The following is an 11,587-nucleotide window of genomic DNA, read 5'->3' as shown; positions in this document are numbered from 1 at the left end:
AGACGCAGTGCGCCGATTGAGCGCCGAGAACCAATGAACAGCTCGGACGTGAGGCTAGCCAATGAGAGCGGGGTGGAGGGCGGGACTTGTGCCGAGCTACGGCGGCCGGCTGGGGTCGGCGGCCGTGATGTGTCTGCTGCTGGGGCCCTCGGGCGTCGGGAAGACGCTGTTGGTGAAAAGGCTGCTGACTATCCTTCCGGGGCCGGCGGGCGCGGGGCCGGGCGGCTGGTGCGGGCGTCGGGTGCTCCCGGGGGCGCGGGGACGGGGCCCGGGGGGCGGCCGCCGCCCGCCTTCCCCTCCCAGCTCGGGATCCTTGACTGTCCGCACAGCTGAGCTCCGGGGATGGAAAGGGCGACCTGGGCGACCCGCCGCCGACGCGGCCCACGGTAGGCCTCCGCGCGGGGTACGCGCGGCAAAGCGCGTCGGGCGGGTTTCAGGGGAAGCTGGAGCCCGGCGGTCCGCGCGCTAACGCGGCTGTCGCGGAGTGGGGCGTCCTGCCTCCCGGGGCAGGGCTGCGGCGTACGTGGGTGGGCGCATGGCGGGGCCCCGAGCGCCCGCCCCGCGCCCCTGGTCGCACTGCTTTCCCTGCGCGCCCCAGAGGCGACCCGCACGGATGGGGGTCGGAGCTGTGGCCGCAGCCCGCTCTGGGGCTTCGGGCCTGGACCTCTGGAAGCCGCTTCGGCCTTGCTGGCTGGGGGCTGTGCTCCAGGGTCTCGGCTCTCGAGAACGGGCACCGTGGGGTTCGGATCCGCGTGGAGGGCGGCGCGCGCTCCTCCCCAGGAGTTCCCAGTGGGGAAGCGCTTGTGTCCGTCGTGCTCCGGGGTTTTTCCACAGGTGGGCACCGACCTGACGGACATCGTGGTGCCGAGAAGGATCACCGTTCGGGAGCTGGGGGGCTGCATGGGACCCATCTGGCCCAGCTACTACGGAAGTTGCCGTTGTCTCCTGGTAGGTCACGACCCCCAGAACTTGTTCAGCCACGGGCCGGTGCTGGACCGCACTCCCCACCCGCTGGAGTTTGGGTTCCCGGCAGTTGTGCTGGTCGCCGGCTTCCTTTTGGAAATCCAGCTGGACCCCTAGCGCCCTGTCCCAGAGGTGACCTGTCAGCCCACGTGGGGCTTGCCGGCAGCAGGGTTCCTTCTCTGCTGGGAACGAGCTTGCTCTCTGCACCGCTCCCCTGCCTGTGTTTTGTGTGCTTGATCTCTACATGCCCCGTCCCACCCTAGCAAGGCCTGTGCCCCAGATCCCTGGGCCCTGCCTGGGAGAACCGATGCCACATAAGTAGAGAGAGTCCCGTACGGGCGGAAACAAGTGGCCACGGGTCACTCTCGGGCAGCTCGTTTCTCTTTACCTCCACTGACCCCAGAGCCCTTTGTTTAAAGTCATTTTGGTTTTCTGAGCCAGATTATGACGCTCAAGGAAGAGATTCGGGAAGGACTGTCTCCCTCACGGGGTGGCCCCGGTCTGCATTTTTTCTTCCCTAGTTCGTGATGGATGCCGCTAACCCCACTCAGCTGTCTGCGTCCTGCGTGCAGCTCCTGGGTCTCCTTTCTGCAGAAGGACTCGCAGAAGCATCGGTCTTGATACTCTTCAATAAGATGTACGGGTCTGTCGTCCTGGAGAGCGTTGGGGTGCCCCCGTGAGGAGGTCCCTCGGAGCATGGCCAGGAGGGTGGCTCATGGAGGGGGCGTTTAATGCAGCGGGGGTTGGGATGGGCCTGGGTAGCTCACCTGGACAGGGCGCTTATTCTGCTCTAGTGATCTGCCCTGTTACATGACTGTGGAGGAGATGAAGTCCTTGATGAGGCTCCCAGACATCATTGCTTCCGCCAGGCAGAACGTCAGCACGGTGGAGATCAGCGCCCGCAGGGGCACTGGCTTGCCGGCAGTGCTGCGCTGGCTCCAGGACGCCCACCGAGCCGACGGCTGACCCGCTGCCAGGAGTAGCGCCACTGGCTGGCCCTGGGGAGGAGGCTGAGAACAGCTCTGCTTGGCCTCCCGCAATCTGTTCTTACAGGGACAGGATGGCCCCACAGAAGCCTAGGGGATGGACTTCTGGCCCGAGTTGCAGTGCTGTGTAAACGGAGGAACCCCGGTTCCAGAAACTCTAGACAGCTGGCCTCTGAAAGAGATCGTCCCCAGGGCTGGAAGGCGGACAGGGTGTCCTATGCCCGTGCTGGGCTGACGCTACTGGGGTGGATTCCCTTTCCCAGAGGTGTCTGGACTGCACAGCCCCACAAACACGGTCTCTTAATGTGGTACAGGCTGTACCTGCTGAGTCTGTGACAGGCTGACAACACGGCCCCACTGTACGAGGCAGTCGTCAGGAAGGTCTGAGCGCGGTCAGGATGAGAACGGTGTTTCACTGGTTCCTCTGCTCAGTGCACGGTCGGCCGTCGCGGAGGAGGGCGCAGTGGTCCTGCAGGTAGGCAAGGGTGGGGGGCAGCTCTGATAGGTCGTAGGAGGTCCTGGCAAGCTCGTCCTAATTCCCACCGAGGGGGCTTCAGGAAAACAAGGATGTATTCGTGTTGTGGGGCCTCCGTCACAAATTGCCACAAACTTGGTGGCTTAAAACCACCCAAATTTACACTCACAGTCCTGGAGGTCAGACACTGATCGCAGGTTGGTTCCTTCTGGAGGCTCTGAAGGAGAATGCGTTCCTCGCTTCTCCTCTGGCCTCCAGCAGCTGCCGGCCATTCTCCATATAACTCGGCTTGGGACTTGCAGAGCTGGAATCCCTGCCTCTGTCTTCATGTGCTCTTTTCTCCTTAGAGGGACACCGGTCACTGGATTTAGGGTTCAGTCTAAATCTAGGATGATCTTGAGATCCGTACTTACATCTGTAAAGACTTTTTTTGGAAACACTGTCGCGCCCCCTGCTGCCAGGGCTCCAGGGAGAGGTGCTGGGCCGCTGCGGTTGGTTGAGAAACCCTCTCCTCCTGGGTGTGGTGGTGCGTTTTCTACCAATGGCTTTCTCTGTCCCAGCTGACAGTGGAGGCCAGCTGGGCTGTGGAGGAGCCCCGTCGTGCAGAGCAGAGTGGTGGCCTGGGCCCCACCAGGGCGAGGGCGGTCTCTAGTCGACCGCGTTGCTGGGGGCAGGGGTGTTGTGTGCGGGGGCTGCAGACAATACCTCAGAGGAGCTCTGGCAGAGACCGCCGGGCTGCCAGTCCCCCTGCCACCGCGTGGAAGCACTCCTCTCGGGGAAGGTCTGCTACTGCTGCGCGCTCCTGTCACTGCCCTCCGAGTCACACCACACAGCCGCCGATGGCAGTGGCCTCCCCCACGCAGTCCTCGTGGATTTGTTTGGTACCCAGCCTAACTGGCCGTCTACCCCCCTTCAGACAACTTAAGCACAGCACATGCTCAGGAGACAAGCACCTGGCTCCACCTCCAGGGGTGACCCCAAGCTGGGGTCCATCTCTGACTTGGGCCTGGTGGCCATGATAAAGCCAGCCTGGGCAGAGTTGGTGAGTTCTTGGGACACCGACAGGCCCGAGGTGACTGCACCCTGTGGGTGAGCTGAACCTGGTTTTGAAAGGCAAACCTCCAGCCACAACCCATTTCCACCTTCTTGCTTTCATGCCACACTTGGCGATGGGTCCAGGAGCATGGGTGTCTCTCAGGGACCATGTTCACTCCTGGCCTTGCCACCCTGCCCACGTCCTGGGATCCTAGCACGGGAAGGGTGCCAGGCACTGAGGGAGCGGTCTCGCTGCCCGCCCCACTGCCACCCGTGACCTGCTGCCACAGTGGAGCCAGTGCTCCTGGGTACCCGATGTCGGGACGAGGCCCATGCCGCACGCAAACAGCCCTGAGACACTAGCCCTGCTCACAAACACCACTTCAACGCAGAAAGCTTTTGTTTTTTGTTTTTAAGATTTTGACAGAGATCCCAAGTAGGCAAAGAGGCAGGCAGAGAGACGGGAGGGTTAGAGAAGCAAGGATCCCCGCCGAGCAGAGAGCCTGATGCGGGGCTCGATCCCAGGATCCTGAGACCATGACCTGAGCCAAAGGTAGAAGTTTTAACCCACTGAGCCACCCAGGCACCCCAACTCAGAAGGTTTTAATTTGAAAAAACCCAGAAAACAACTACAAAACGTTATAAACGATGCAAACGGGGAAAAACAAAGGATCCTACAGAAGCACACTACCCCACATTCTGTAGGGCCACCCTGGCCAAGCCTGAGACGGGGCTGTTCCCGAGCTGTTCAAGCCCGAAGAAGGGGACCAGTGCTGTCCTCACAAGGACGTGGGCAGTAGGACTCCCCCTTTGCGTTCGACTGCCGAGAGGCCTCAGTGCCGTGCAGCTGAGCACGCTGACAACATCTGGGCATCCCCTCCTTAGGTTCTGGTGGAAGGTTCAAACCTTGCCAGGCCCTGCTGTTGGCAGGAATTCCCCCCATAGCCCTTTTAGCCATGGGAAGGTCCTAGGCCAGGGTCCTGTCCTTGCCCTCAAGCTGCTTCAGATCTGCTCTTCTTTCCCCAAAGACCTGGAGAACACAAACCCCCTGGCAAACACACCTTGCGTGGGGGCTGTCCTGTCTCCATACCCAGTGAGAGCCTGGGTGGACTCCACCTGCCTCTGCAGGGACAAGGCAGCAGGAGCACATCTACCTCTCCGTGGCCTAGACGCCGACCCCGCCCTCCCCACCCCCCCGCTCCGGCCTGCAGCCCGGCCTGTGCTCCCAGCTGTCCTATGCTGTTGAACCACACCGAGCTTTAATTACGGATTCAGCCGATCGAGTGTGCAGTGTCTCCCATGGACTGGCACTGAATGACGGACTGCGGCATCGTCCTCTCTCCTTAAAGCAGCCCTGGGGGAGCGGAGCCTAGACCTGTGCGTTCAGAACAAAGCTGCGATGAGTGACGCCACGTATGCCTGACTGGCTGCGTCCGTCCCAAATGGGTGCTGGCCACTCTATGGGCACTTGGGACAGATAATGTCCTGTGTGAGACAGCACGGCAGAGAGTCACTCACAAAAAAGCCATCTTAGGGAGAAAAAATGAAAGGCCAAAGGCCCGAAACCCTCTTCTGCACTGGAGAGCCAGCACCTGGGGGCGTGGGAGTGCCAGCGTGTGCTCCGGGCCATCCACCCGGCCTCCCTGAGCCCGGGTGTGGAGGCCCTGCTCTCACCATCACAGACTCGTCCTGCCTTCTTCCCGGAAGTGAGGTGCGGGGAGCGGGCTGGCTATGCTGACTGAGCCCCGGCCGCCGCTGCTGCTTCAGTGCCCGGTAGGCCTGCACGGCCCGCTCTCTCTCCTCCCTGATAATCCGCTGTCGGGCCAGCGACATGCTCAGCGGCTGGGACACGCCGCCAGGGCTCAGAAGCCTCCTAAGCATCAGCGATTTCTTCCCAGGCTGAAGAACAGAGACGGAGCCTGAGGCTCAGTTCGGGAAGGAGAAGGGTAACAAAGGGCCCACGTTGGTCCAACGGCTGGATGCCCGGTGAGAATGTGGGACTCCGTGTGTAGGCCCTGGACCAGGCGGCCCTGGGGGACCCCCAGGGCAGCTGCCCCCACTTACCTGGTCCCGGCCTGTGCTCGTCATGGGCTGGGCGGTCAGCTCTGGGGGCTGCAGAGCAACCTCGCCAAACTTCACTGTGTCTGGAGGGGCAGAGGGGCGAAACTGATGTCTCTGGCCATCACGGTCCCCACAGAGGCCCAGGTGCTCAGGGCCCACAGGACGGCTCCTGGAAGACCTACCTCGGAGCAGCTCCTGCTCCAGCCTCTCTGCTGCCTTCTCTTCCCTTCGCCGCCGGATTCTCTCCAGCCTCCGTTTCTGAAACCTGGGGAAGAAAGCACAACGCCCTTCAGATTCCGCAAGTCTCATCTCACAGAACTCAGAAGGCGGAGGTTACCCCTGCCCAGGAGGGTGCCCCACAGCAGAGGCTGGCAGGCTGCCACCAAGTCCCCAGTCTGGTGACCGCCTCCCCCCCAACCGTGCATGCAGAACCACAGGGCCCATTGGGTTCCAAGGCTGCGTTCTCGGGGGGCAATGGTGCCCCCCGAGCACCTCCGACAGTGTCTGGAGACACTCTGGGTTGTCACAACAGCCGTGGGGGTGGGTAGGAGTGCTCCTGGCATCTCGGATAGAGGCTAGAGGCCCAGCTGTCGTCCCACACCCTGTGCCACACGGAACGGCCCTGCCGCTGACAGTCACTGGCCCCACGTCGACTGGGCCGCTGCTTCTGAAGGGCCTCTCAGGGCAGCACTGTGTTTGAGAGACGGCTGTGGCTGTAGTGCGTGCTTCCACTTTTCTGTGACTTGCTTTTTGTCACTTGGCCTGACCACAAGCACAGAGCGCTCAGAGGCGGGCAGCACCGTGGGGCTGCTGACCAGCTCCCGCTGAAACTTCCGATGAAAACTGGGATCCGCTCATCTCAAACACTGCAGTTGCGGCAGAAATGTCTCGAAAAGCCCTTGTTTGTTGAAACCACCTCCCCGCCCCTGCCCACAGGCCCAGTGAGGTGGCACAGGGCTTCCTTCCCAGACTTCTCCAGGGCTGGGGGCAGGGGCGCTACAGCTGGCGGTGGGCTCCTTCCTGGTGCCGGATGCCACCCTCAGGACCCCTGCAAGGACCCCATTAGGCTCCGGCTGGAGATGCCAGTTTCCCCCCTTTACAGATGAGGCCCGGAGCTGAATGGTCGCAGGACTTGGGTGTGCGGCACAGCTGAAGGCCTCAAACTTCTTTCAGGGCAACGATCCCAGTCGAGGTCCTCGGAGAGATGGTGGCATCAGCCAGTCAGAAGCGGGGGCACCCCAGAGCTGCGTGGGATTTCCCCAGGGGCCAGCAAGCCCTCCTGAGGGACCACCAGCCTTGTCTTTTTCCCCCTTTCTGTTGCAACTAGCCAGGGTGGACAACAGGCCCTTGACCTCACCTGGCTCTTGGGTCCCCTTGATGCTTTCCCAGAGAAAGGGAAAGACGAAGCTAGGCCTTCAGAGTTCCGTGGGCTCAGAGACTCCCTGAACCCCCAGGGTTGAAAAGCTCTGATGTAGAGAAAAACACTCAGCAACGGACCAAGTTTTCACTTCCATGCTCCCCCTGAATCACGGGGTGGAGCTCCCCCAGCAAGGAAACACTATCACTGCAGAGAACGGTCACGGGCTGCTACCCCACCCCACTCACGCTTTCTTCCGCTCTGACTTCTCCTTCTTGGGAGCCGCCTGCGCCTCCGGCTGTCGCGCCACCTGGTTTTTGCTGAGAAAGAGCACATGCTGGGCCTCCTGCTCCATTCGCTGGATGTAGGCGCCGTCAGACTCCCACTTCTTCTGCTTGAATTTGGGGACAGCGATGTCTGGCTCCGCTCCCTTTGCTTCCTTCTCCAATGTCTTCCTGAAGGCCACCTGGGCTGAGGACAAAGGGAGAGGTCAGGGGTGTGGCGCCAGGTTGGCGGCTCAGTTCCCTGCCCAGGGCTATAGGGAAGGAAGACCAGACTCAAGTCAGGGCAGCCCAATGACAGCCGCTGAACGTTCACAATGCCCAGCCCAGGCACCCGTGTGGGTGGGAACCCCCCAGCCCACCGCTGCACATCACAGATGTCCACCATGCCTCGGCCAAGAAAGAAAATAGAGAAGAATCTAAATGTTATTTAATCACCCACGGAGGACTGCTGACTAACTACTCTACGTCCATGGGAAGATTTCACGGCACAAACCCAGGACATTAAGCACGGCACAGAAGGAACGTGTAGCGTTCTCATCGTAAGTATGTGAAAATGAACAGGATGTTCCTCTCGGGCAGGCACGGCAGAACACGAAGGCGGAAGAGGAGGATCCAGAGACAGGGAGAGAGGCTATACCGTACCTCACACCTTCCACCCGTTGGCTTCACCACGTATGTGAGTTTGTCTTAAACATCCAAAAGCAAGAGCCAGCCCAGTAATGCACAGTTCAAACCGGGGCCAGTGTGCACCCTCTCCTCTCACTTTCTCTGCCTCTTTCTGTCGCTATGTCTTCGGCGGTCATATAACCCCCAAAGAAAAGCATGAGGATTACAAAGAAATTATAAAACTTGTATTTGGGAAGACAAATGTATATACACGAAACACCAACATGCCGGACTCCCTTCCCCCAAATGACCCAACTGTTATCTCTGGCACAGGCTGACAGGTGGGCACCCAACCTGGCCTCTGGGTGAGGGGTTGGAAAGGTGAGCTGTTCCGGGGCAGGTGGGGGGGTGGTGTCTGATCAAGTCCCTCCTTAACCTCCAGAAAACATCCACTTCTCTCCCCCAGTTTCTGCACTCCCGTCCAAGAAACGGCCGTTTCTCACTTGCAAGACCTGACCTACCCTGTCCGCTCCCTCAAACCGTTACACAGGGATCTTTTCTCAAAGTCAGTCTGAACCCACCATCCTTTCTGATGGAGCTCCATGGCTTGGGAGGGGAACCAACAATGCTCACAGGAGGCCCTGAAACCACACTGCATCTGCCAACCCCTCGGTGGCCCCGGTGACACCAGGCTTGGTCAGCACTCCACAGCTCCCGCACCTTCAGATCACTGGGCGCGGGTGGATCGCTGCTGTCTAGAGGCCATTCAACACTTCGGCATCTCAGCGGACTGGGGCGCCCGGAGCTGCGCCGCCTCCCGGACGAGCCTGCGGTTACCTTGTCTCCTCCTCTCTCTGTTACTGACGCCACTTCCCATCTCCTGGCGGCTCCTCATGATCTCTCGCAGCCGGAAGGGGATTTCCTGCTCATCCTGGTTCTGGGGCTTGCAATTCACCTGCTTCTTTTCTTTGCTGGGAGCGAGAACAGGAGGGTGAGACGCGCCCCTGGCTCGGCCGAAGCAGAACCCGAGACACCGCAGCTGGGCCTGGAAAGCGAACCTGGGGGGCCGGCCTGGCTGCCGGGGCCAGGCGAGGGAGCATCCTCCCCGGAGACCGCCCGAGCTGGGCTCTCGCAGGACGGTGGGGTGAGGGGCGCTCCCGGAGCCGCAGGAGGGCAGGGACCGCACCCCGGAAGGGGGCCAGTGCCACGCCGGGGACCCTCGCGCCTCCGCTCACCCGGCGATCCTCCCACGCCGCCACGGCCAGACGGAGCGGGGGGCCAGGTAGGGACGGCGGGAGACCCACCTGCGCGGTCCGGGACACGGCGCTGAGCGCGGCGTCCCCCGCACCTGCTGCTGCCGCCCCCGCGGCCGCCCAGGACCCCCAAGCACCGCCGGCCCCACCGGCGCAGCCCCGCGGCGCCCGAGTCGCGCCATCCGCACGCCGGGTGCTCCCAGAGTAAGCCACTTCCGCCCTTCCGCGCAGTCCCGCCCCACGACCGCCATTTCCGCTTCCTGCGCTCAGCTCTGCGACCATTGGGGCGGTGCTGCTCTCGGACGAGCCGGGATTGGCCAGAGCGGCCGCTCCTCACGCGCTGGGGCGGGGGGGGGGGGGCTTGGGCTGCGGCGCGCGTGCGCCCAGGCCGGGCAGTGGGTGATGCTGCTCCGGAGATTGGTTGCGGGAGGCCGGACGGTGGCCGCCGCTGCCCGCGGTCCGGCAAGTACCGGCGAGGCGGGCGCCGGGGCGGGGCGCGTTCGGGGGGCGGGGGCCCGGTAGGGACAGAGACTCCGGGCCCGCGCCGCCTGCTGTCGTTCTGTCCCAGCCCCGGCTCCGCGGCCAGCGCCGCCCCGCGCGGGCCGGCCTGTGTCCAGTCCCTCGGGAGAGCCGCAGTGGACGAGGAGCTGGTGCTCCTCGCCGGAGTTGGAGTGAATAAGGAAGGCAGGGCGGGGGCAGTCAGTATGGAGCGCCCCGGACACCAGCGAGCAGGGGACCGGACGCTGGGGCCGGGGCTGGAGAAGGGGGGAGGCTGCCCTCGCGATCTTTGCGGGGTGAGCTGGAGGAGGACAGGGAAGGAGGGGCGGTGCGTCAGGCAGGATGGTCAGAGGCGAGGCGCGCGGCAGCAGGGGTCGGAGGGAGCCGCCGCTGTGTGACCTGTGTGACCGCAGCCCGCGAGCTTCCACCTGCCCCCACTTCTGCCCAAGGAGGAGGGGTGCCAGGGCGCCCCCCACCCCCCATCTGCGGGGAGTGCACGCCCAGTGCCTGTCCCTGAACCTAGCATTTCTCCAGGCCTGTGTCCACTTTGCAGAAGGGAACCCGAGTCTGCAGATGAAGTAACTCGTCCAAGATCTCCCGGCAGTGAGGAATGGGGGGGCGCCTGCAGCCCCCGCCAGCGACCCGGGCTGAAATTTCCCTGGAGCTGGGGGCGGGCAGGGCTCACCAGCGTGTGTCTTCTCAGGGGCCATGTCGATTCTCCAGCTGGGACCGGTGCCTAAGGCTTCCTGGAGGCGGCAGCGTTCTTAGCAGGCCGCGTGCCTGGGTCCACGCCTGTGAAGGCCACAGAAATTTCCAGAAGGACCCTGCAGAGGAGGGCTCTCAAGCAGGTGCTGAGGGCAGCAGGCCACCCAAGTCGTCCATGCCTGGCAGGGCCGCCCCTGAGCCCCTGTACCCCCCACCGCCTGACCTCCAGCCCCCCACAAACTGCTGCATGAGCGGCTGCCCCAGCTGCGTGTGGGTGGAGTACGCGGAAGCACTGCTGCGGCACTACCGGGATGGCGGGGAGCGCGCCCTGGCTGCCCTCGAGGAGCACGTGGCGGACGAGAACCTCAAGGCCTTCCTCAGGATGGAGATCCAGCTCCGAGTGAGGGGCGGAGGCTGAGCCCACTGGCCCAGCACCCACACCGGCTCCAGCCTCCTCCTCTGTCCTCCTCAGGAAGCATCACGGAGCTTGACCGGTGGCCCCTCGTGTCAGGCTGGACTAGGAGGAATTACCAATTGACTTGATCTGAGAATAAATAAGCCTTACCTGAGGTTGTCAAAGAAAGGGCGTGCGGCTTGCCTTTGAACTTTCATTGAGAGCCTGCAGGTTTGCCCAACTGTGAGTGCCAAGTAAGGTCCATGTCTTTGATGAGCCACGTGATGACCGCCCCCGGAGTCCCCTTCCATGTCCCAGCACCCAGAAGTCCTACCCCAAGGTCCGCTATGGTTATTCTCAGTGGCAGAGGGAGGACTGTCTGGGCCCATGAAGTTGCTGTTGGCAAAGCCCTTGGCCGGTGTGAACACCTGTCGGCAGCCTGGGAAGGCCCCGTTCTTCCAGCTGCTGGGCTCCCTGGGGAGATGCCCACTCACCAGCCAGCTAGAAGGCTGGTGATCAGCCCTCGGGGGTCTGAGCCTCCAGTCCTTCCAACCCACTTAGACATGATGACCCAGGCAACTGACCTAGGGCCTCCAGCACCAGCCCTAGAATCAGCCTCCCAGCGCTAGCCTCGTCCTCAGCTGCAGACCCGGCTTCGGGACCACTCCACCCAGACAGTCCTCCCTCTGCCACTGAGAATAACCACAGCGGACCTTGGGGCAGGACTTCTGGGTGCTGGGACATGGAAGGGGACTCCGGGGGCGGTCATCACATGGCTCAGGAAGAACTTTTTCTTAGCGCCCTCACTGCCAATCCCCGTCTCCTGCTCACCCGCATCATGGATGTTGTCCCAACTTACCTCCCTCCCCCAAAAATTCCAAGTGCCCATACCAGTAGCCTGGATGGGGAAGGAGTTGAAGGGACTTCGTGTTTTCTCTCTCCTCATTTAAAGAAAACACTAAGATTGCAG

General features: G+C 62.4%; 3 protein-coding genes across 4 annotated transcripts; 2 read left to right on the top strand and 1 right to left on the bottom strand.

The window, feature by feature from the left end:
- Window positions 1-127: 127 nt before the first annotated feature.
- LOC111160253 (ADP ribosylation factor like GTPase 16) lies at window positions 128-8,485 on the top strand. Of its 2 annotated transcripts, XM_022523179.1 has the most exons (6): window positions 128-188; window positions 328-386; window positions 835-948; window positions 1,485-1,600; window positions 1,758-2,424; window positions 7,741-8,485. In XM_022523179.1, exons 1-5 carry the CDS (start codon window positions 128-130, stop codon window positions 1,927-1,929), a joined length of 522 nt encoding a protein of 173 aa, XP_022378887.1. In that variant the 3' UTR covers window positions 1,930-2,424; window positions 7,741-8,485. The 2 variants fall into 2 exon arrangements, with proteins under 2 accessions (XP_022378887.1, XP_022378888.1); XM_022523180.1 differs by lacking the exon at window positions 7,741-8,485 and having other exon boundaries at window positions 128-183; window positions 323-386; window positions 1,758-2,594.
- LOC111160251 (coiled-coil domain containing 137) lies at window positions 4,040-9,356 on the bottom strand. The gene is made up of 7 exons (XM_022523177.1): window positions 9,072-9,356; window positions 8,605-8,738; window positions 7,126-7,348; window positions 5,703-5,785; window positions 5,524-5,603; window positions 5,134-5,358; window positions 4,040-4,834 (listed from the first exon to the last, which is right to left on the bottom strand). The coding sequence occupies exons 1-7, from the start codon at window positions 9,269-9,271 to the stop codon at window positions 4,829-4,831; spliced, it is 951 nt and encodes a 316-aa protein (XP_022378885.1). The 5' UTR covers window positions 9,272-9,356; the 3' UTR covers window positions 4,040-4,828.
- A 29-nt stretch (window positions 9,357-9,385) lies between these two features.
- On the top strand, window positions 9,386-10,809 carry LOC111160252 (oxidoreductase like domain containing 1). The gene is made up of 2 exons (XM_022523178.1): window positions 9,386-9,482; window positions 10,222-10,809. The coding sequence occupies exons 1-2, from the start codon at window positions 9,423-9,425 to the stop codon at window positions 10,639-10,641; spliced, it is 480 nt and encodes a 159-aa protein (XP_022378886.1). The 5' UTR covers window positions 9,386-9,422; the 3' UTR covers window positions 10,642-10,809.
- Window positions 10,810-11,587: the final 778 nt, after the last annotated feature.

Source organism: Enhydra lutris, unplaced genomic scaffold (assembly GCF_002288905.1).
Source record: "Enhydra lutris kenyoni isolate GAN:26980312 unplaced genomic scaffold, ASM228890v2 scaffoldscaffold75, whole genome shotgun sequence".
Taxonomy (NCBI): domain Eukaryota; kingdom Metazoa; phylum Chordata; class Mammalia; order Carnivora; family Mustelidae; genus Enhydra; species Enhydra lutris.
Note: the sequence above shows the minus strand (reverse complement) of the source record. Positions and strands in the feature narration are given on the sequence as shown.